This window comes from Aulonocara stuartgranti (genome assembly GCF_965226115.1).
Source record: "Aulonocara stuartgranti genome assembly, chromosome: 1".
Classification (NCBI taxonomy): Eukaryota; Metazoa; Chordata; class Actinopteri; order Cichliformes; family Cichlidae; genus Aulonocara; species Aulonocara stuartgranti.
The window spans coordinates 15,040,987-15,065,700 of NC_138939.1; the positions used below are offsets into that span (position 1 = coordinate 15,040,987).

Below are 24,714 nucleotides of genomic sequence, written 5' to 3' on the forward strand. Positions count from 1 at the left end.
CAGGGTGCAGGCGTGATGTGATTTTCTGAAATTTCATGTGATGCGTCTAAATTATAGCACTTTTTTTCAACACTGCACATGAAATATTGTATTCTGCTTGGTTTCCTGCCCCACTGTCCCTCTTCTTCTCCTCTCCTCAGTGTTTCTCTCTCCTCCCTCCTGCTGAGCGCTCCACATGAAAAACAGACCAAGCGCAAATGAGGAGAGGCAGCGAGTCTTCATTTACAACTGCACATGTGTCCTGCTGTGTGTGCGTTGTTGAGCGAAAGAGGAAAAAGCAGCAGAGTCAGAGAGGAGGGCATGCAGACGTTTGGGAAAGGGAGAGAGAGGAGAGAGATTCGGCAGACCTGTCGGGGTCTCTCATGTCACATTTCTGCCCCGAGGAGCTGACCTATGTCTCGCTCTAAAAAGAAAACTAAAACGGAATAAAGGAAAGCTGCACTCTGGAAAACAGTCGGAGCAGTGTACCTTCTCCTCCTGCTGCTACGGCATTAAAGAAAGAAGAACTGAGGGCATGAAAGGAGAATGACTGACATTTTTAATTTGTATCTACATAAGAAAGAGAAGAGGAGACGGAGGCTTTTGGGCCTGTCTGACAACTGTGGGAGGGCAGAGGAGATTTATACTTATAATTGTACTGTTAGTCTTCTTTTGGTATTCTTTGAGAGAAAGGCAAAGAGAAGAGTGGAGATAATAGGAGAGGAGAAAAAAGGGGAGGAGAGAGTCGAGCACAGAGTAGAGGAGTACCGAGAGGAGGAGAAAAGAGAAGACCAGAGTAAAGAGGAAAGGAGGAATGAGAGGACAGGAGAGCAGATGGGCTCTTCACATTATTAACATGTAAGTACAAACATTTTATTTACATGTGCTGATAACTGCTCATGGTGACACCACTGCTGGTTTTTATATCTGCTTATAATTATTATGATTTTGTAGGAAGTCTCAAATCTGTCTTTCTCACTGCTCGATTACTTTTCCCTCCATATAATTACTCTTTGTGCCGCCAAGTAATTTTTTTCCTTTCTTTAATTTTCTGTCTTGTTTCCGTTTTTGTTTTTTTTTCTAAATCTGCGTGCACACTCTCGCTCCGGTGCAGCAGCAGAGGGAAAGGCCAGTGTCACGTTAGATTAGTATCAGCAGTCACACACACGGGGGAAGAAATATGCTTAAAGTGTGATGAGCATGATGTGGAGGATTGAGCCTGTGCAGGAAGAGCTTTTGTATGTTCTGTTAGTGTCGTGGTGGACTACACCACGGGTCGGAGGAACTATATAGTTTTCTCAACCACATGGAGGAAAACAAAGAGCTATTGTGCCACATAAGAATTTGGCCAGACATGCAAAAAAAGAAAAGAGAGAAGAGCATCAGTGTGTATGAAAACAAAGGCGCAACATGTTTTACACCTCGGGCTGGAGTCTAGGAGACTTCACTCGAAAAAAATTAATATATAAGGAGCTTGATATATGCCTTTATTGCTTTCATTGCAGTGATGGGACTAAAAAGATTTAAAATATAACCCTGTTGACTCTGGATAATATCTGGGAAAGGTATCACATGTATGGACTGCAGTGACACACAGAGATGTGATCACTGAAACTTTGCATCCCCATAGAGTAAATGACTGAGCCATAGGTAGCCATTGATTGCCACACCTATTCTTACAAACTGAAGCATCATCACCGAACAAAGCTGGGAATAACTGCCCAACAAAATACCTGAAGAAAAGCACACTTTATTCTGCCGGCTTCACCTCTGTTATCCAATACTTTGGGCAAAAATGTTCAAATGTTTAGGAAAATAAAAAATGGTTCACATAAAGTACGACTAGTAATAAAATATTAGTAAAATAATAGAAGTGACTTAATATGTGAGATGATCTAAACTGTAGCTATGGGAATTTCAAAGCATTTCAATAAAGACTTATGTGTAATTGATTTTGCATGTTTTGAAAAGAGAGCGATGGACTTTTGATTTCTTAATTTTCTGTATTTTAAAATTAGCATTAAAGCCACTTTCAGCTGCTCCCTTATTCATACGGGGTCACCTCAGCGAGTAGTTCTGCGTGTTTAGATAGTCTTACACCAGATGCCTTTCCCGACGCAACCTCAGAGGGAGTTCTGTGTCCACCGGGGATCGAACCGGGGTTCTTGCTAAAAATGTACATTTATACATACAGTATAACAAACCACACAAACTTTAATCATATCATTGCAAAATTTCACGTTCTCTGAGCCATAACCCTAGATTATGCAGACCCAATTTAAAACAAATCCAGCCAATCTAACATATGAGATATAAACTTTTAGCATTCGTGAAAACCCCTCCAAGCAAATTCATGAGTTCAGTTAAAGTTTAAATATGTGTTTTAAATTTCTTGTTGGCAAAACACAGCGATTAGAGCCGCCCTTGTAGGTAATGCCTGAGTTCTGCTCCTGAATACAGTGGGAGCAGATGTGGGCATCAAATAGGTTAAAGTCGACCTATTTGAGGGGATAAAGCTGAAACCCAGTCAAAGCAGTGAAAGCATCATGGACATCCAGTAATCTAAAAGGAGATCAAGAACTCAGGCATGTACTGTTTAAAAAGCAGTGATGGCCAACCATTGCTCTTGTGTGCCAGATGACCAGTCCTTGGCTAACTCCACTAACTCCTCTGTCTGGGAGGAGGGAGCTGTGTCCCAGGACATGAAATATGCCAATATCATCACAATCTGGAAGAACAAGGAGGACAGAGGGAACTGCAAAAACTGTCATAGCATATTCATACTCTGTATGGTGAGTAAATCTTTGCTCACCTGGTGCTGAAGAAGCTCCACGTCTCATATTTAGGGTCAGTGTGCATTTAAATCTGAACAAGCTTGGAAACGGTTGGCAATCATAGGAGAAGTAGCAAAAAACAGGGACTCTACTATTACCGTCATCGGCTTCACAGAGCATTCAACATAGAGAGCAGATACAATATTTCATGATCCTTGAGAAAAGCCAGCGAACTCCTTCAGTGACAACATGAAGAAGATCTGTGACTGCGACATGCCCATCAGAGTATGCAAGACTATACAAACCACATCTTTATTTTGAAATTTCAGCTATTTTGAATGTTCTTTTCTGGTCATTTGGCCACTTTACTGCGGTCACCTACCTCCACAGTGAAGCCCACAAGAAGCTGTTTGACCTACAAAGGTTAAAAGGTCAAAAAAGGCCTCTTTGCTGATGACACTGCTGTTTCCACGCACGATTGCCAAAAACTGCCTCCAATAACTGATGGACTGGTGTCCTATCTCTTGCACTGCATGCTGTGGGGGTCATGTAGGCACTTTATTCTAACGATCAGCATCAAAAAGATAAATATCCAGGGCTGAAATGTTGAATGTCTCTAACATATCAGCATACAATTCAATAAGTATGAAAAAAGACCTTGCAAGGTAAACAAAAAGTGTGGTGAGCACATGAACCTCACATGAACACTTCCACATCAGCAGAAGGAATTTCATGCCTTGTACGTGCACTGCGTTCATTGAGTATTCTGCATTTCTTGGAAAGAAAAAGTTCCCACCAGAGATGTTTTGCCCTAAGCAACACTCCTCCAGAAACTAGGCTTTCTCTGATCATGTGCACCATACAGAAGATGGCTGAATCCCCAAATACCTCCTCTGTGAACCTTGAAGAAACACTCACCAGGGCGGCCACACCATCACCACAAAGACATATTAGCTACAAACATGCTCATAAAGCCGCCAATATTGACATGGTCACTTGAAATGCTTGAAATGTAGTTGGGTCAGGAGAGCTTCAAAGAAAAACATCTGCTTCAGTGGGATGAAAAGACGAAAGATGGCACGCACAAGTGCAAAAAGCCTGACTGAAAGACCGGCCACTGCCTAAATCTGTGAACAGTGCCCAAAGGACTGCCACGCCTTTTTACGACTTCACATTCACATGCACACAAGAGCACTGATCCAATGGTTCTGCAGGACTTCGGGTTCCCTACGGGCTTCATATTTATTGGACAAACAATCAGAAAAAAAGTGCTTTTAAGGAAGAAAGCAAAGAAGAGCATCGCAAATCTTAGTTTTGCAGTGCGATCGACCGACTGTGAAGTACAGAGTGAGAAAAAGCCTTTCGCATGTAGTTGAGTCATCAGAGTAAACAGCTTATTATTTCTAGACTGCTGAACAGAGTGTGACTGACTGTAATGAGCTGGCAGCAGGCCAACCGTCTCATACTAATGTCATTACATAACTGTGGCGATCAGCTGGCTGATAGGAATTTATTGCATGACTTTTCATTCACCACTCAACTCTAATACTGATGAACATCTGCTTTTTGTCCCGCGGCTTGTTTGTGAAGGTAGATAGGTGTTACATTTTTTTAAAAGGTGTGATTAATACCCATAACTATAAATTATTAATGATGGTATAATGCTATTTTTTTTTGTAACATACAGGAAGCTATACTGTCATATTTAAAGACAGAAAGAAAGAGTAAGCAGGGGAGTGGGCGAGAGAAGGGCAGTCACGTCCTGCAGCATTTACACACAACATCACAAAATGACCCTGACAGTCAGTGACTTTAGAAGGGCTTGGAGGTTGTGTTTGCTCGTGTTATGTTGCACTTTAATGAAATGCGATTTGCCTTTTTTGTTTTTTTTATTCTTTGCTTCTGTATGTCCCGTGATGACAAGTTGCTTTTCGACTCTTCAGTTTGTTTTCTAACATAATTAAAAGCGCGAGGTGTGTGTTTTTTATGCCTAACAGTAAGTAAGGAGGGGACAAAAATGACTCTCGCTTGGCCCATATTTCCAGAAACGTGACAGATAAAATGCAGATTTGTTCTCTAGTGTCCTCTTAGTTTCTCCCGACAGGTCAAGAGCACTGCGCTTCAGCGTTTTTACAGCTGAAAACATCCAGAGAAATTAGGCCAGTTTGATCTTCTCTCAGAGCTTCATCCATTTTTCATCTGTTCAAGTTTAAATTTCAGTGCCGTGTCTTTACAGCTGTGCAGCTCAAGAGCACAACATTCTGTATTTGGCATCTTTGTATTTCTACACAGTTCAGATTTACATGTTTAAAAGTGTCATTGTTCATTTTTATAAACGCTGCCTTTTCATAGGCTGATATCTTTACTGTTGTTTGGCATTAAGAAAAGAGTCTTCGTGAAGTAATCTGATGGAGAACACACAACGTGTATTAAATCTGTGGGGAAATCACATTTATGAAATTAAATAAAGTTTATTTACAGCGAGATTTTATTTGAAGAAGATGCTAGAAAAGAAAAGTCTTTCTGAGGTGCTTTGCACATTTTCTGTGTAAGCATTAAGCATTGTTCAGATTTGATATGTCATTTCTGGAAATTTTGCTTAATCATTATCGTCATCATTTTTTGCAGCTACAGAGAATAAGAATATCTTAGGACACAAGTTTTCATTTATCTCTAACAAGACTGTAAATGTCTGCAGGGCTGCGGGTGTTAATGTATAAATTCAGTTTTCTTACACTCTAGGATTATCTTTAGGAAGAGGGAGCTTTTATTAGATGGCCTAGCTGATGGGGACAGGTTTATTCTTGGTGCTGTACAAGTAAAGTCATTCAAACTCCATCATACACATTATAAGAATCATGTGAACCATTAAAACTGCAGTCTGCAGAAATACAGAAAAAAAAAGAAAAGAAAAACACTGCTGGAATAGACAGCCCACTCGTGCAGTCATACTTCTACGCTTTAAGCAATGCACGTCCTCCATATGTGTCCTCCATATGTGCTAGGAACATGTCAGAGCTGATTTTTGGCTTCACGCAAGATATAAACTGTGCTCTGAAGGTCTTCTGTTTAACCCACTGCATCTTATTTCCAACACTGAATCATAAATGATCTGTTCTGATATGAAAAGACCTGTGAGTCTTTTGTAACAGGCGAGACTGTGCAAAGTATTTTAGAAACGTCCAGACCATTTCAGACTTGAATTACAATATTCTGAAAGCTTATTCAAATTTTTTATTTTGTCCAAATGACACCAAAAGCCACTCGAGCTTTGAGTTCAGTAACACTGATAACACAGGGGCTATGAAATTTAAATACAGAACTAAACTAGTTCAAACACAATGATTTGTAATTTAAGCTGGTTATTCTAAAGAGTTATTGTTGTATTTCTTCTTACTATTAATTACTATTAATATTGCTTTATTGTAACTTAATAATTTCTCCCCCTGAGATTTAGCTACTCATTTCAGTGTTTAATAATCATCACTTACTGTATATGACACCAACCATCATGTCATACTCTTTATGCTTGAGCTTAAAGAAATGCCCCGGATAGTCTAAGTTTGGATCTTTATGTCCAGACCAAAGGCCGTATATAATACACTCTATTCTGTGGCCTAGATAAAAATAAAAATAAAACCCCCCTTACACTTCTTGTTAGTGTGGGTAATTTATGACATTCTCTGAAGCCCGGACTTGATGGACTGTCTCTCTGAAACAAGCACATTTCCAGGTCAGCGCCAAATGTGCGCATGTTAAAAACCACTTTCATGTTTTCAGCTCACTGACAAGAGACGGTAATAAACCGTAGAGTAAATGTAGACAATTTAAAGGAACAATTCACCACCACTACATTTATTTTTGCTCTGGCCTGTAATTCTATGCATCCGGCTGAACTGTTCTTCAAAGCAAACAAAAAATACATGTGGGGGAAAATAAACTTCCCAGAAATCGGTTACTCAAAAACAAACGTTGTTGTAAGCCCTTTCATGTAGAAATCATTTTCTCTGTAAAAAGAAGCGCATCTGTCTGTGCGAAGAGACTCATGCTCATGACAGCATGACAGGAACTAAACATTAACAATGTCCCCTTCGGCTGAGCTGCAATATTAGGTAGCAGCAAAGATTTTAGCTGGAGGATGTAGTTCAGGCTGATACACTAAAACAATCTAAAAGCACGAATAGCACTGTCTGCAAGCCAAAAACATGAGCTTGATTCTAGGCTGTGCTTCTTTTAGGCTTTAAAAGGCACAGCATTAAAGCTGAAAGTTAACGTGATTTAAGTTACAATTCAGTGTGCTCAAAGCCAAACATCCATCTATGCAGAGCTACAGCCAAGCTGTTTAAGTCCTGAGACATTACTGCAACCTTCTTATGCTTTTATTTTCTTTCCACACATCTGCATTGCAACTTTAGCACATTTGAAATGAGCGCTTTTCAGCACTAAAGTTGCTTTGTCAGTTATAAGCTGGTGCACGGCAGCATGTGTGCTTGAGTCTGTTGCCAGGTTCGCAAAGTCTTAATGGGAAGCCTTGAACTCCTGAGCTTTCAGCAACACTCGCAGCTGTTTGTTGCCACCTAGTGGTCGACAAAGTAAGAAATTATTCTGAATCAAATCCTTGATGTTCAATCTTCACGTTTAAAACAATGTCCACGTCTATGAACTGTTTTGTGTAAAAATACTTGGTTTTGAAAATCTCCACGCTGGCTTTCCTTTACTTCCAAACACCCTCTCTCAAGTGAATGAGCTCTGCACTAAATCGTGTGTGTTCATGTCTGTGTGCTGCACAGATATTGCAAAACTGACTTAAGTGCACAAAAGAATGTGTGAATACATGCGTGTTTTTTGTGCCAAAAACAAAATATTATCTGAGGTATGGATGCCTAATTATTGTTTTTTTTTCCCCTTTTAAATGCTGCAGGAAAACAGCTCAGGCATGTTGATAATGATGGTGAAAACTGGGAGGGAGGTACAGATTGATGGGTAAGGCATCAGTGTTTTCAAAGTCCTCTGTGATTAACTTTAATTTGTTAAATGACAGTTTAACCACTTTGACTTGTCTCCATAAAGCCACAGTTTTGATTGTTGATAAACTGAAAAGGGGTTACCAGGGGTACCTTTATTTTCCACCCTTCCCCTGTACTCACTTTAATGTGGACAACTGGCTCACATGAACGTGTGAAACGTGGTAGATTTGCTGCTCTGCTTGGTACCATTGTTCTATTTCATGATCCATTTGTGGCCAGGATTTAGGGCTAATTATCACTCCTCCACCACCGTGCTTGACACATGCGTTGTTTGCCCTGACATGCATGTTTGGTTTTCACCAAGCATGCTATTGTACATCATCTCCAACTTTGGTCTCTTCTGTCCAAACAACATTGTTTGTTTTGAGGTTTGTTCAGGTGGGGCAAACCTAAGCCCTGCTGCCTTGCTTAGTCATTTTCTAACTGTATTGTCACAAAATGTAATATCATGTTAACTGAGGCCAGCAAAGTATGAGCTGTAACTCTTTTTTTTGCAGTTTCACTGAGCATTGCATGGCCTTCGGTGAATTTGCTGGGACCTCCACACTTGGGAAGATCGTTGCATTGTGTTAGCACTCATTTAAATGCTCTCAACCAGCAAACTGGCAAAACTATAGCGGTGCTCACATTTTCTGACGATCAATCATGTGCATTTGATTAGCAACACCTATTTGCTACTTTCCCTCTTAATTCCTGTAGTGAGGGTATACTTGTTTTTTCTTCTTCTGAGGATTGCATGCAGTCCTGAGAAAACAAACTTTTTCACATGAATGTAGTTTAGCTTTAGTACATGACTTATTGAAGTTACTTACGCTATTCATTTTCTAATTTGTTTCTCATTCTTATGTTTTAGGGTATTTACAGGTTTAAGAATTCAGGGAAAATCCTCCTTATCATGAGGTGCTGAACTGACTTCTGCAGGAAAAATAGTAACCACAACATGAGCGCTCCAACAACAGGAAGCCCAAATATGGAAGTGAAGGTGGTGTCCCAGGAGATGGCATTGCTTAGCAACATACTGGCTGCTTACACCTTCATTGCAGGTACAGTAGGTCCAATTGAAAGAAAGAAAAAAGAAGCTTTTATGTGGGATTGATGTGATGAGCAAATATTATGTGCTAATTTCTTTAACTTAGCACATAATATTAGCACATAAACCTACTAGGGGTATGAAACAAAGAGCAAGAACAGGTCTGTTAAAAGTTTGACATCTGCCTTCAGAACATGTGAAAACTGCAGAAAAAAAGGAATCATTTATCACACTTTGACTGTATTTTCCCACATAGGATGGATTGTGTATCAAATCATGAAGAAAGGATTAGTTCATGAGAGTGTTTGTCTGCATTGTTAGTTTAATCTGAGCCACATGTTTCACAGCTTTCTAACTGACAAAAATATTACTGCTGCTCTGTTACATTACACTGAACCAAGATGGTTCTTTGATTTACGGCAGTAATATTTCTTTGTAATAACAGTAGACTGACTCATTTTGAAAAAAGCAAGACCTATTATTGATTTCTTTTTTCTTTTTACATGGGAACATACATGCATTTTTACACTATATAAAAGAAGGAAAAGGTTTCACTGGTCTGATCTTCTAGAGACCAAACTAGGGGCTTTAGGGCCCATGCACTAAAATTAATTTGATCTAGAAAACACAAAGCAGATACAAACATGTCAAACATTTTTCTGGCATTGAAAGCTGAAAAGGGATCGGCGACGTTGGCCCACTGGCTCAAAGACAGATGTGTGGAGGTCAGAAGGTGGAAACAGTGTAAAGACAACAGACAGGTGAGGGATGTCTGAAAACGTAGTACATAAAGACTAAAGACTGTGCAGGGAGGGACTGAGAGAAGGATGAAACAGCAGTTAATTTATTTGTTAATTTATCCTGCCTCTCTTACAGACCAGCCCGAGAGGACAGCGCTTGTGTTTCTTGGCGGCGTGTGCGTTGGCCTTCTTGTCACACTGTGCGCCATCGTCTTCCAAATACACTGTCGAGCAGACTGCCACTATGGCAACACTAACAATCTTCCCCATCGCCCAAGGAACAGACTCCAACATCGTCGGCATCACAGCTGTCACCACCATCAGCCCGCAGACAGTAACCCAGACAATACTGCCGTCGTCCCCTCTGGAGAGACTGGGCCCACTGGGGAAAGTGAGTCTGAGGACTGGGATGACACAACTGATCCATCAGCCCGGAGACGCAGACGCTTTGAGAGATCCCTAATGCACGCCACCATGTTCACATCGGCTGAGGGTATCTGTGGCAGACACTGACGCACACCAATGTCACCATCCACACACTAAGACATCATTCACACATCCAGCAAGCTGTTTCCTTTAAAATAAGGTCTCCTAATTTGATACCCCACACATCATATGACATCATAGTATTGCTGTGATTCAGATGATCCGATCCTTTAGATATGAATCGTAGTCCAGTGAAATGTTTTAATAAAAAGCAGTTTTGAAAGTACATTTACTCAAATAGCAGACTTAACATAAAGTTATTGTGTTGTGCTTCTTTTAACACATGCTCCTCTGTATTTATGATTCATTATGCATCATTTTACTGCAACACAAACATCAGACAGGCATGCACTCCTAAATTTTTCTCAGCTAGCTGCATGGCAATTTGATTTATTTATTCATTTTATTGGTGAAAACAAGCTTCTATAGGACGTAGACACATAAAGGCAGACTCGGTGTTTATAACTTATTGGTGGATTAGAAGCCCAATAACATAGTCCACAAACTAGCTAACAGAAACCCAGACATAACACTCATCTGGAAAGTGTTTACCAAAGTCTACAAAAGACTCATTTTCTCATAGACTTCAATACCAACAGCCTTCTTTTGCAACCAAAGGTCACCCCTGCTGGATTAGAATGCAAGTTTAAAGCACGTCTGGTTTCCCCTTTCAGACCTGGAAGCCATCTTTTATATACTGTTTGTTCACCCATGTTGCACAGTGTCCACAGCAATGAATTAATTAGAATAAGACTGCTGAAATCTCACACTGTGTTGGTGTGACGCTCTGGTTATGTCTCTATGAGCACGGCAGCCAGACATAATCACACACACATGCTCCTATCTTCAAATAGAATAATAAATAAATAATAAATCTGACAGTAACATGAATGGACAGTGTCCATAAAACTTATTCTGTGTGTGTGTGTCATCAGAGCTGGACCGGGCCCAGAGGCTAGAAGAGCGGGAGAGGATCCTCCGAGAGATCTGGATGAACGGACAACCAGACATCAGTACAGTCACTCAAAGTCTTAACAGATATTATTGAAACAACAGTAAACAGAGAGATGCGCAGACTGAGATACAGACTGAAAAAAGAAGGAAACAAACATACAGCTGATGGATGGAAACGGATCTAATAGCTATATAGGTGAATAAATACTATATGACATGAATAGCCATCAGCTTACTGGACTGATGTATTGTGCCAATGTGACTCTTGTGAAACTGTCACTGACAGAAATGCCTGGAGAAGTCCCTCTACTGTGTAAATTAATGAAAACATATGAGCTGCGATAGTTCAGTCATCCAACAAGAGACAGCAATGACATTTTTGGAAGAAGAATGCCCCGAAACATCAACTGGTAGAGACACAAAGAGCACAGATGACCACCACTGCTGCCAGCCGTAGCAGATATTTCAGAGAATCTGCGATATGTAGCTGCTGCCATAAAGTCGCTGGGATTTTCTAACTTTTCTATTATTAACAAGTGCTTTGAGAAGTATAGCAAACAGGGGGCATAACAGAGGCTACAGCTGTGTGTGAGTGTACAGTCTGAAATGAAATGATGAGATTAAGCAAGCTTTTAGCTGCTTTCTTATTCACACGGGGTCACCAAAGCAAGGATCTTGGCTTGTTAAACTGATCACAATCCAACCATCTGTACTGGAAAGTATCAGCTTTTTAACAGCCACTTTTCTATCGGTGCATTAGATTACCAATTTACTAATGGGAATGTTTTTTATTTATTCTGTCAACTTAATTTAATGATGACTGAATTTAAACAGAATCTAATGAAAGATTTTAAACAATAACTTATTGTTTAATTATTGTCAATACTATTCTCTTTAGTACTTTGTTTTAAGGCCAAATAAAAGCAAAAACATTTGCATAACATTTGGATTAATTTTCAATCAGTGGTTCTCAAACCTTTTCTGGCACGCCCCACTTAATCCTACTCCACTAACATTGGGTGATTGTCATCCATGTAACTATAGTCACATGATTTTCATTGTATTGCTTTAGAGCCTTTTTATAGGGTCCCCATGATACCTTTTTTCGTTTTAATGCAGTAACTCAATGCCCCACAAGTGGCATCTACCCACAGTCTGAGAACTACTGTCTTAAACACTGGTATCAAGATATGGTCCACATTTTAGAGTTTTTGCACTTTTCTCATCTACTCTTATTTGTTTGTGAACCTGCTATAATCCCACTGTGAGTTCTGGAAACTGTAAAATTAAAGGCAACAGAAGGGAAAAAGTGTAAATGTGGTGAGATAGATGTAAAACTTCCACTCTACAGAGCAGCATAATAACTCGATGCACAGATGGAGATATACTGGTGCTTATATTGCTAGAATTCTGAATCTCCTAATGACTGTGTACTAATAATTATGACAGAAATGGCTTAGGATGGCAGCTAATCAGCTGCAGGTCTTTCTGCATATCACACAATGTATTAGCAGCTCATGCTCCATTTAAATCTGTGTTGAAGAGTTGAAAAAGTGAATAAACTTTAATTTCAGTGGTTTTTTTGGTCTGTTTTGGGTCCGTGGTACACACCTCTACTAAGTTTGTTGGCAGAATCCATGATGGTGAGGGTTACAGTTTGAATGTACACTGTTGAATCGTGCCAATAAGAATAACATAACGAGGGCATGTGGTCCGGGGAAATGGTGTGTACAGTCACCTTTAACGACTGGAAAGAGTCTAATTGTAATTTGAACAAAATAATTTGAACAAAAATTTTTTATGTTCCTACAGTGCATGAAATTAATTTTAGTTAAATTTATTATTGTTGAGATGATACGATCTAGCAAGGGTGGTTGGTGATTCTAAATTACCCATATGTGAGTGCAAGAGGCCATACGGTGTTACTTGTGATAGACTTGTCCAGGGTGTATCCTGGCTCTCGCCCTCTGACAGCTGGGATAGGCTCCAGCCCACCTACTATTATACTACTAGTTATAAAACCATATGAATTTTATAAATCCATTAAATTGGAGGGCAAAAGATGTCCATGACAAGTTTTATGTTGACCAGACTATATTTTGTTGAACACTCCAAAAAATAACTCTTTAAATGAACCTAAAATAATCATGGAACAGAGTTACACTTTAATAAATGGCTTTCTATTCTGGACTTGACTGCAGCAAATAAGTTTATTCAACATTAATCGATTAAGTTGGTCCAACTCAAGTACATTAAGTTGGAATAACAGCATTGCATGATGGTAAAATAAAGCAATTTAATCATGTGGAAATCCTTTCCATGATTTTTTTTATGTTCATTCAAGTAATTATTTGAATGAACACCAAAGCCCAAACACCACAACCCTCGGCTTTGAGTGTAAGCCAAGGGTTGTGGTGGACAGGGAAGTGGTTTGACAAAGAAGAAAAGCTCTGAATGTAGGGCATAAAGCATGACAGAATCACCTATAGAAAGGTTTTGACCTTGATATCGCCACTGCAGGTACCCACACACTTAGTTGCACAAAAACGTGATCATTTAATGGACAAAAACCAGTGCAAGCAGTGTACTCTATTATTTACTGTGACGCTGTCTCTACTGCCATCTGGTGTCCAAAATATGCCTCTGCAGCTCATCCTGGAAAACTCAGCCATAACCATTCACCCCATTATTTATGTACAGCTGTACAAATGTAATAAATAAATAAATAAATAAATAAATAAATAAATAAATAAATAAAGTGAAAGGCAAAATTAAATTAACCCAAAACAGGATAACTGTACAGTAAGCTGAAAAATATATGTCTAACATAAATGCGCAAAGCTATCATTTCACCATCATAAGATCACCCTACCTAATGCATTAATTCAGGTCAAGTGGCTTTATTGTCATTTCAACCATGTACAGTGGTAGAGTACACAGTGAAGCAAGACAACGTTCCTTCAAGACCATGGTGAAACCTATAATATATAACAGACGATCAACACAGGACTACACAAAGTGCAAAGACAGTGCAACACCAGACAGAACGATACAGACACAAGACACAATTCTTGACCTATGAAGTTGTATGTCTTGAATGACAAAATGTCAAAACAAAAATGACTGAGCAGAAGATTGCAGGGAAAAATCATTTCGCTTTTACAATTTCAGTCCAAAATCTTAGCTTAGAGAACAACTTCATATTTATCTGATTTGACTGTATAAAAATCTAGGCAATACCAATGCATCTTACTAAGTCCTGAAACATCGGTGCTATCGCTTTAACGGGACGAGCGCTGACGCCGGGACGGGGACACGGGGCTGGGAGAGCGGGTTGCTGCAGCTACACTCCCGACCGAGACCAGAACAGCACGGACCGGCCTGAAGACTAGCACGCTGCTGTTATTCCCGAAAACCTCCCTTTTCAGGGTTTAATTCCACGATGCGAGACTATTCGGCCACCCCCAGTAATGGAGGGGCCTGCATGCCGTGCTGCCAAGTTTGCGTCTTCTTCTTTACCGCATTTCTCCTGGTTGCAGAGAGGACGGCGCGTGAGTCCTACCTGGGACACATACACCTACATCCATACATGCAAAACATATGCACACACACACACATAACTGAGCATTATGCCTCAGTCGCTGTTTTGGCCGATTGTGATCACCTACCTGTGCAAAACGCTGCCCCTTTTTTTTTACTTTATTGTGTGTGCGTGCGCGTTTGTGCGTGCTTTTCTGGCCACGGCGTGTGGATGTGCAGTGTGAGGACTACAGTGGATGCAGAGGGATGCCTGGATGAGACAGGGGGGGGGGGTTAGGGTGACATCTTGTTCTACGTTAAAATACAAAGTTGTGCATTTGTTTTTACTTCAGCGTCTCCGTTGTGCTGTCATGAATAATAGAGCCTCAGCAGAAGTCCGCAGTCACAGCGTCTCTTTCCTATTTTTGTACACCGCTCGTTATGAAATCCTGTATGCGGCAGGACTGCTGACTCATGTCAGACTTTTCCTATAATTTGAACTGTGCCTTTTCTTGGTCTGGGTGATGTTTTCTGCATAAAAACAAAGGGGAGCCATGTTGTCATATTTCAGCGCTCTTTTTTGGAGGTACATGAATGGACGGAGGGGATGGGCGTACCCCAGGACGGGGCCTAGTCTGTCCGGACAGCCCGCCTGTTTCGGAGCTGAAACGATTCAGATTACATGTATGCAGGGATGGAGGGAGGCAGAGCTGCAGAGCCTCAGAGAGTGTGATGTGGAGAGGAGAGGCATCAGCCGGCCTGTTGTCAATGAAACTTGGATGGGATGAAGTGCACAACAGAGGTCAATGAGAAAGTGTGGAGACACACTGCAGACTGAAATGTGCATGTTTTGGCAATGATCCACTGATCACATGCTTTAGGTTAGTCCTGACATAAACAATCCTATAGAAGAGAGTGCAACGTTTGCATTAACACATGCACACAATATATCTAAAATCAGAGTCAGTGTAATGCCAAGAGATCAGCTGTTCTTAGAATGGGTGTATGTGGGTGTATGCGCTGCAGTAATGTTGTAGTTTATGAGGTTGGTATAATCACTCTGCCCTTCTATTCAAGACTAGGGTGGTACAGCAAGCAACAAAGCTGCCCCCAAAATATGAATCCCAGCAAAGAACACAAGAAAAAAACAACAACACTGAACCATTATTCTGTGTGGCAAAGATTAAAATTTATTAACCAAGTACCAACAAAGAGGATCCAGCAATGTTACAGATGCAAGAAGAAAGTAAATGCCATGTAAAAAATAAAAATAGGAATTTTCTTAGTATTAGAAGTTCAGTTATCTCCACAAAACATTTAAGAAAGTAATTAAAATAAATGGGAGAGAATCATTACAGAGCTTCCTTAGCTTTATTAAAAAATAATAATAATAACACTTGCAAAAACTGGAAACAGTTTGAAAAACTGAGCTTCACAGAGCTGCAACAGGTTACCTGCAGGACACATAACTGTAGTAAAGCAGAACAAACAGAAAGCTCAGCGGCACAATGAGGAGGAACACTTGATCTCAGGATTTAGATGCATCTCCACTGCTGAGCAGATGGTGTTCAGGTGTCTGAGATCAGACAGTCAGTGAATGCAACAATCATGCTAATCATATAATTGCATGTGCTGGTGAGGCTCATCCAAATAACATCTGGTTTAGGCAGTATCACTCACTCATGTGAAAGTAAAGATATGAGATTTGAAAGGACAAGGACATGGGGAATTCTACTTAATTAATATGTTTCTTACATGTACTTATTACGCCGGAGAGCAGAACCATGTTACTGTGCACTGTGTTTTGTTTCAATGACCATTTGAATTTGGCAAAGTTGATCTTATTTTAACAACTTTCTGTACTGTTTGATTTGTGAGTTAGTTGTTATATTTTATAAAAAAAATGTCAAGCGTGTTGTGTGCAAAGTCATAATCAGCTGAGTGCATGTTCATGTCAGAAAAGAATTTAGGTAGAAATGGATCAGTATACTGACCAGTGATGATTGATTGGCTGATGTTGATATAATGGCCAACTGGAATTCTTTTACCAGTATTTATCTGTTCTTTCACATTAATTTTGCTCTGGCCAAATATTCAAAGAAAGGAGAAGAAGAGATGAATGCTGTGAAAACAAAATAAGCAAAAAGGGAAAAATATTGGTATTTTTATTTTACTGTTAGGTTTGTGGGATAAATTATTATTTTTAACATCTAACATCCCTGAGTTTCACAGTTTCACAGTTCATTGTTAAACCTAAGAGCACTTTATGTCATGTTATGTAAGGCCACTGTGAGATGTAGCCTATTTTACAAAACAGTTTATTTAAGTAACACTCTTAAATATACTTCACTCACTACTTAAATAAATGCATGTAGTGCCTGCATGTGTATTTCAGGATGTATGGCAAGTTTTTTTTGTCTGAGTGTTTGCAGCCTGTAAGCGTGACATGCTATAGGTAACATCTTTCCCTTTCTCCTCAGTGATCTACTGCTTCGTGTACTATCTGTGGATCGGTCACAACTACAACTATGGCTATCTTGCTGGCTTCACTGCCCTGTTCCTGCTGCCAGGTGACAACATCTACAACAAACAGATCAATAAATAACTCTAGAAAAACAAATTGTTATTCATTTTTATAATTCTTTATGATCAGGTTGGGGTCCCCAGTGGCTGAGTTACCTTTGGTACCTGTCAGATGGACGAATTCGCAGGAAGTCTCTCACCTGGACACACATACTGCATCTGGGACTTTTCAAAAGGTAATAATTAATTAATTTAATCAGTCAGTGTCCAATAATCAGGTTTAAGTTCCAGATTTGTATGATCATAAATGAGAAAGGTCTCTCTCTCTCTCTTTGTATAACTCTTAATTTATTTTCATCTTTGGTTTTCACAGGCTGTGGGAGTGCATGCGCCTGCCAGATGAGGATACGTACAGTGAGATCATGCAGCAGGCTGATGCATCTGCCATACGTCTGTTCGAAGCCTTGGTCGTCACCCTCCCCGAGACGCTACTCCACGCTTATGTGCTAATTTGTACTGATATAGGAGTCAAATCTCCAGGTAGTCAGAAACCAGAAAGCGTGTGTTCAAGTTTGATAATAAGATCAGAAAAAGGACATTTAATTAAACTTTAACTCTTTATTGTCATTGCACAGTCATACTTTCTACAATAGTACATGGAGTAGGAGTACTGTCTCAGATTGGCGGTAAAAGAAAAGCAAGTAATAATCACAATAAATAACATATTTACAGAATAGAATGTGTAATATGTGCAGAATAAAATACACAAAATATGGATAGATAAAAATATATAATGAAAAAATAAAAGGAGGTAATCAGTTGTTGTAAATTTGGATAGTATTTGTTGGTGGTGATGTTACTGGCTACCAGTAACATCACCACTTACTGTCGGAGTGTACCTATGCCTATCTTACAGCAGTGGATAGGTTCATAATGCCTCTCTTATGGCCTTTGGCTATGCAATCAAGATGAAATAAAAGTTTAATGTGAAAGTGCTGCAACAGGACTAACAACCTTCAGCTATAAAAAAATCTCAGTGTTGGATAATTGTTGTAGTCTTTTCTAGCTTAGTCTGCCTGTTCATTTTTTTGTATTATTTCCAGATGGAACATTGAGCTATTAGTGAAATAAATCCAGTGTGTGCTAACTACTCACTGCTAAGCAGCGGATAAACAAATTTACTCTCAGATAGTTTTGAGAAGATGGTAGGGACTTAAATTAAGATGAATAAGAGAGACCTTAGCTGGCTGTAAGGTCTCTCTTATTCAGAGAGTTTTGAGATTAATGTAGTTTTTTTTTAATAAAAAATATTCAAATTGTTAGCTTTGAGAATAAAGAAAGGTGTGCAACAGGGCTCTTTTTAGGACCACTTTTATTCTCAAGTTAAGTGATCTAAGGTTAAATTTAGAAAATGTACAGTTTAAGTGTTGCTTCATGGTGTAGTCATTTACACTTCAGCCTATCACATCAGAAAATATCCCCAGTTCCTGAACTGGAGGAGACAGATTCGTTAGGGGTTAGATCACAAAGAGCATGTGCTCTAAAAGTCATCTACTATGATCTACTATGGCTTGTGTATAAGGGAAGAGCTGAAATAAATCTTTAAATAAACAGTGTCATTTAGTTTTTGACAGTACCCTCAGCTGACCAGGTAGTTCATAACATACTTGTTTTGTGATTTATTTAAAATAATAATGTTAAAGTAAATGTTAACAGAGAACTAATTCAGAATATACCCTTTTAACTGGTATTGCTGCTGTAAATCTGATTCCAGCATTATGCCTGTGACAGTTTTGTATCTTGAAGTCTTGTGTGATTCAGTATTTCAGTGTACTCATATTTCTTGTCCTTGTTCTCTTTCTCTCTCTCTCTCTCTCTCTCTGTCTCATTCTGACACACACTGTTTCTCTCTCTCGCCAGCCTCAGTGTGTTTTGCAGTGTGTTTGGTTTCTCTTGGCTGGGCCTTAGTGCTCTATGCCAGAGCCTGTTCACTCATCAGACCAGGACACTTGCAAATGACACCAGCTGCCATGCTCTGTCGACTGCTGTGGAGGGTGGGCATGTTTAACAGCTTTCGCAACAAGCAGTGTTTACAACATAGTATCTAACAGTATCAGTAATGCTACTGCATCTGTGTTTGGCATGTCATAAGCATGTGTTTTGTTGTTTTGCTTGTGTTTTTGGTACACGTATGGTTTCTCTTTCTGCAGGTCAGTATGTTGGGATCCAGGTTTGCCATTCTCATGCTCTTCACACGTATCTTCAAACAGTGGATCCTCGGGGTCATCGGTGAGTCTTCACAGCCAGTTGTGGGCAGCTAGGGATAGCCTCTGTCTTTGACATCACACAGAATGAACAGTAGAAAAACTGTTTGAAACTTTGACCCTGTTTAATATGAGCATCCATCACTGTAACAGTGTACAAAAAAAAAAGAAAAAGCATAAGAGGACTGTGTCTGTTTCAGGTGTCCACTGGCTGGGAGCAACTTTTTGGATGGTGTCCCAGCAGACAGATATCATAAGGTCAACAAGCCGATGGAGGCTCTTCAATCTTGTTCTGGGAGCTATTCACATCTTCCTCTTCCTCAACGTGAAGTACGGTCAATCTAGATACCGCATGGCTGGGTTTTATCTGGTATGTGTGTTTGTGTTCACTTCAAGCTTGTCTGCTCATGATATTGTGGGTTTAATATGCCGGGGGCTCTGACAAAACAGAGACACTGTAACAAATTACATTTGAAAAAGAAAAGCTGTAAGTTTAGTACATCATCAGAAACCTGAAAGCATACATAATATTTGAAAATGACTTTGAAAATGATTGCATTTCAGCTGTGCAGAGCTTTGCTTTTTACTTTAGCGTTTAGGTGGAATACATAAAATGCTGAAAATTTCACATTAGTACTTTTTTCACAGACGGCTTTTTACCGTGCTAACAAAGATAGTTACTCGCATTATTGGGATCATAGAGTGTTTTTCATATTATTTGAGGGGAAAAACATCCAGCAGATGCCATGCATTAGCTATAAACGATTCAAATGTCAAATCAGTGTAATCTTGATTTGGGATTGGATGTCTGTTTATTCTTCCTCAGGTTATGTTCTTAGAGAACGCTTTTCTTCTTCTGGCATCCTCCTGGATGTTTGCCATGGTTTCCTGGGATACTGTGGGAATCCCAGCTGCAGTGTTCTGCAGCTTCCTCATTGGTGAGACGCAGAACATGTGCAAATTCAAGTTATAAAAAGGGAACACAACAACTTTTTCAAGGCCTCAATGTTCCTCTTCCTGACACTTGGTTTTTTTGTCTTTAGGAGTGATAGCATTGGTGCTGTACTATCGTTTCCTCCATCCAAAGTCTTTTGAAATCTTCCAGAGTATTCGTCACAGGGGAATAGCCGGGGCCTGCATGGAGCGTGGCTCTACACTCTCATTAGAGGAGAAAGTCACGCCCACTTTTCATCGACATGCAACACTGTCTGGTCTGTTGCTATCTATCTATCTATCTATCTATCTATCTATCTATCTATCTATCTATCTATCTATCTATCTGAAGAATGACTGTGCATCTTCTGTTAAGGAGGTGGGACTCTCATGGACCTTCCTATCCAATGGGAGGGCTGGAAGCATCACCACTGGCTGCTGATTCGCTTAGCTCTGAAGACAGGGGATGTTTCAAGGATCTGGTCTGCATATGGTGAGGGGGGACTGGCTGGACTGATGGGTCTGTCTGAAGAAGTTCACTCCCCTGATGACCTACGTGTCCATCAGGTTAGTTGTCTTTTTGAGTTTTACATCTTAGTAGCTGGACTTCCTAAAACTTACTGTTTTGTTTTGCTTTGTTTTAAGGTGTGACTTTGATCAGTATGATAAAATTTTGTTTTTCCAAACCTGGACCCAATGCTAAGAAAATGTGATTATATAAAAAGGAGTTTATTTTCATACTTTTGATGTGATTTGTCAGATTCCACCAATTCAGCCACAGCTTTCTTACCACGCACAACCAGCTTCTCAACCTGCTGCTGCTGCTGCTGCTCAACCTCCTCCTCCACCAGCTCCTTCACAGGTTTCAGAGGCAAGAGTTTTGTTTAACATCTTATCTAGACCACCACAAAGGGGGACTGTGTCTATTCTAAACTAAGAATACAGTACATTGCTTATTTAAGCCACTTATGAGCTGAAACCTGGTGGGTTAGTTCAGTAGGACAGTAGGCATTTAGTGTGGTCATGAGAATAAATATCAGGAGTATCAGTAGACATCAGGATAACTACTAAAAGGCTTGTTTTTCTGTAAAGGATACATTATGTTTGCTTGTTGTAGTCTGAGGCTCACGTGTCTGTAATGTATCCAGGTGAGAGAGGTGGTCCAGCCACCAAAGCCAGCTCACTGCACTATAGTGGCCCGACCAGTGAGAAAAGCTCCTCCCACAACTATTCAGGATATGAGAAGGTTTCCAGAGATCATCCCAGTCCAGGAGGTCATCTTTGAAGAAACTGCAGAAGAAGACTCTAGCGTGGCACTATCAGAGGGAAAAGGTTAAATTACTTTATATTATACACAGTTTTCTATGGTTTGTCTTCAAAAATCAAAACAATAAACACTTTCTTCGGGGACATGGGAACCTAGGTTGGCTAAGCATTTGACTTGACCTTCATTGTTAGTGCCCAAGGTCGAAGTTGACCTTGAAAAAAAGTACAAAAAGCCATATCAAGTAATATTTCATATGAAAAAGCATGGACAGAGCTGTACAACAAACTTTCCTTTTTCTTTTGCCCTACGACACAAAAGTGATAATTATGCCATAAATGACTGTATTTTAAAATTTTAAGTAACAGCTTATAGAAGTTAAAGATTTCAGCCAATTCTGCTCCAATCACGTGGGTAAAGATGATAAAATGCACCATTTTAGTATGTAATGCATCAAGGTCAAAGGTCAGACATCAGCTTGTTAATCTAAAAGCAGGCTAACGTCAGCATGTTGCAATACAGACAGACTGACGTCAGCATGTTGTAACAAAAACATAATAAAACATCGATGTTTTAGTGTAGTCTTTGCGCGTTGGGGAATTTTGCTCTAGAGTGCTTCTGTTTTCTTTTGTCGGAGGGTTAGATCAACTCTAATGACAAATATCGATCTCTTTAGCAGCTCAATGCTCTGCTGTGTTCACTGGCAAGCGGAGCTATTATAGTTTTTTTTATTTTTGTTTTTATTTCAGTTTAGTTTGTGTTAGTTTCCACAGTGGGTTTTCTCATTTCTGTTTAGTTTTTATTCTTTGAAAATTTCACCAAACTGACCTGACAACGACTAAAATTAAGAACACCTCCTCAATGTTTTCTTTTTATTTTAGTTTTCTAAGATCCCAAATGCACATATTTGTTTAGTTTTTAGTTTAGTTTTACGTAACTATAAGAATCTTGCCAGAAAGTTAGTAACAGTGTCTGTCTGCTGTTTGGAGCTGAGCAGAAAGTGTGCAGTAGTGTGTAAAGCAGGAGAGCAGTGCAGCACTCTGTGTCTTTGTAGAGTCAGATTTCTCTACATTATGTCTATACCCTGAACATACCAGAGTTACGTTGTTCATTCTTAGCTAAAAGAAAAATTAGGATATTACAGGCATTATAAGCTATGACCTTTAGTACAGTGCATTTATTATTTATCACAGAGACAGCAAATATATAGACTGCACTATGTTTCTTACCTCTAGCACTGACTCCCCTGCAGTATACGTGTGTATTGTTTTAAACTGACTTTTCTTTCCAATGTTTTATTTTTTTAAGGTGATGAGGAGTTCCAAAGCGCTGCTTATGGCTCACCGTCGCTCTCGTCTCCTCAACAACCAGGAAGCCTCCGCCACATCGACAGCAAAGAGGCGTCTCTGACTGAGGCCTCTTCGGTGGGTTCTTTAGACATCAAGACTCCCGGCTGGTCACCTGAGCGGCGTTCCCCCCTCCTGATTAGTTCCCCAGATAAAAAATCAGGGGTCCCTGGAGAGTCAAGCACTACATTGTATTTTAGTGCAGATGTGCAGTCTCCCTCCAGTGGGAGCTATCTTGGCTGGGGCTCAGAGCTGTCACCCATTTCCACCTACCGAAGTCCCTACCGGATCAGGGAGGCCCGATTTGTCACATCCACACCCAGATTGGAGCCCCGTGTAGAACAAGAAAGCCTGGGCCCCACCCCTGTCATCGTCATCCCTGCCACTCCTGGTACAACACCGGGTGCTACCCCAGATGGGACCCCTAGTGCTTCAACTCCTGTAAGTTCAACTACTGCAGCATCAACTCCTGTAGGTTCAACTCCTGCGGCTTCGACTCCTGCCGCTTCGACTCCTGCCGCTTCAACTCCCGGTGCTTCAACTCCTGGTGCAATTACACCTGGTACACCCATTGTTCCTCTCACTCCAGTTATCTCCCACGCTCGCAAACAGATGGTCCAGTATGTGGACAGCAGAGAGAGGGCAGTGTAAGTAGGATTGGGGTACAAGGAAAAGAAAAGCCTGGGTGGAGGATGGTGTATTTTCCAGTTTTGCTGTTCTCAGCATTAGAATCTTTTAAGTTAACTTATAACTGTCATAGAAAGAGATTGGTATAATATTGCTCATGTTTTCCCCTTGTGTGCTGCTAGACAGGAAATAATTGCTGAAAGTGTGTCACATTGACCAAAATATCAATCAAAAGAGACAAATCTTCAGTTTTAATAGCAGGACTTTGAAGGATTTGTATTAAAGTATATTCCTATGCAAGCCATGAGAGCAATTTGAGGAAACATCTGATATGTGAGAGGGTGAGTTGAAATTTTGTAGATTACAGAAGTTAAAATCTGGACTACTTGTCAAAATAAAATAATAATCCTTCAAACTACATTTTTAACTATTACTCTATAAAAATAAAAAACCTACACCTAAGTGTCAACTGAGGTAACCTTGGATAGGATGTAAGAGAAATCAAAATGACTATAAAGTAGCTATGGCTTGTAATTAAAATTTAAAGCATGAGCAGTTATTGAGCTGTTGGATCCTTTATACCAAAAGAAAATACAAAATCACCAGTTTACAATAACTCAACATGCTGTCTGCCAGGCTGCTGTGCAGAATTTCTTATAACATGACACACCAATGCAAAAATCTTAATGTACAGTGGGGCAAAAAAGTATTTAGTCAGCCACTGATTGTGCAAGTTCCCCCACCTAAAATGATGACAGAGGTCAGTAATTTGCACCAGAGGTACACTTCAACTGTGAGAGACAGAATGTGAAAAAAAAAAAATCCATGAATCCACATGGTAGGATTTGTAAAGAATTTATTCGTAAATCAGGGTGGAAAATAAGTATTTGGTCAATAACAAAAATACAACTCAATACTTTGTAACATAACCTTTGTTGGCAATAACAGAGGTCAAACGTTTACTATAGGTCTTTACCAGGTTTGCACACACAGTAGCTGGTATTTTGGCCCATTCCTCCATGCAGATCTTCTCGAGAGCAGTGATGTTTTGGGGCTGTCGCCGAGCAACACGGACTTTCAACTCCCGCCACAGATTTTCTATGGGGTTGAGGTCTGGAGACTGGCTAGGCCACTCCAGGACTTTCAAATGCTTCTTACGGAGCCACTCCTTGTTGCCCGGGCGGTGTGTTTTGGATCATTGTCATGTTGGAAGACCCAGCCTCGTTTCATCTTCAAAGTTCTCACTGA

The 24,714-nt window shown here is 40.0% G+C and overlaps 2 protein-coding genes across 3 annotated transcripts; both read left to right on the forward strand.

The window, feature by feature from the left end:
• The first annotated feature begins 239 nt into the window (after positions 1 to 239).
• On the forward strand, positions 240 to 12,568 carry eva1ab (eva-1 homolog A, regulator of programmed cell death b). The gene is made up of 5 exons (XM_082523435.1): positions 240 to 837; positions 7,675 to 7,736; positions 8,634 to 8,823; positions 9,687 to 10,043; positions 10,972 to 12,568. Exons 3-5 carry the CDS (start codon positions 8,721 to 8,723, stop codon positions 11,082 to 11,084), a joined length of 573 nt encoding a protein of 190 aa, XP_082379561.1. The 5' UTR covers positions 240 to 837; positions 7,675 to 7,736; positions 8,634 to 8,720; the 3' UTR covers positions 11,085 to 12,568.
• A 1,601-nt stretch (positions 12,569 to 14,169) lies between these two features.
• On the forward strand, positions 14,170 to 24,151 carry LOC309702266 (XK-related protein 5-like). 2 transcript variants are annotated; one of them, XM_082526846.1, is made up of 13 exons: positions 14,170 to 14,541; positions 16,990 to 17,079; positions 17,163 to 17,268; positions 17,406 to 17,572; positions 18,953 to 19,086; positions 19,243 to 19,321; positions 19,497 to 19,666; positions 20,123 to 20,234; positions 20,340 to 20,507; positions 20,606 to 20,796; positions 20,990 to 21,100; positions 21,378 to 21,561; positions 22,802 to 24,151. In XM_082526846.1, the coding sequence occupies exons 1-13, from the start codon at positions 14,433 to 14,435 to the stop codon at positions 23,488 to 23,490; spliced, it is 2,310 nt and encodes a 769-aa protein (XP_082382972.1). In that variant the 5' UTR covers positions 14,170 to 14,432; the 3' UTR covers positions 23,491 to 24,151. The 2 variants fall into 2 exon arrangements, with proteins under 2 accessions (XP_082382972.1, XP_082382973.1); XM_082526847.1 differs by having other exon boundaries at positions 20,609 to 20,796.
• Positions 24,152 to 24,714: the final 563 nt, after the last annotated feature.

Coding starts and splice junctions, on each gene's coding strand:
- eva1ab (XM_082523435.1), top strand. CDS start 8,721: ATGAGCGCTCCAACAACAGGAAGCCCAAATATGGAAGTGAAGGTGGTG. Junction 8,824..9,686: donor TGCTTACACCTTCATTGCAG/GTACAGTAGGTC, acceptor CCTCTCTTACAG/ACCAGCCCGAGAGGACAGCG. Junction 10,044..10,971: donor CATGTTCACATCGGCTGAGG/GTATCTGTGGCA, acceptor GTGTGTCATCAG/AGCTGGACCGGGCCCAGAGG.
- LOC309702266 (XM_082526846.1), top strand. CDS start 14,433: ATGCGAGACTATTCGGCCACCCCCAGTAATGGAGGGGCCTGCATGCCG. Junction 17,080..17,162: donor TGCCCTGTTCCTGCTGCCAG/GTGACAACATCT, acceptor CTTTATGATCAG/GTTGGGGTCCCCAGTGGCTG. Junction 19,667..20,122: donor GCATGGCTGGGTTTTATCTG/GTATGTGTGTTT, acceptor ATTCTTCCTCAG/GTTATGTTCTTAGAGAACGC.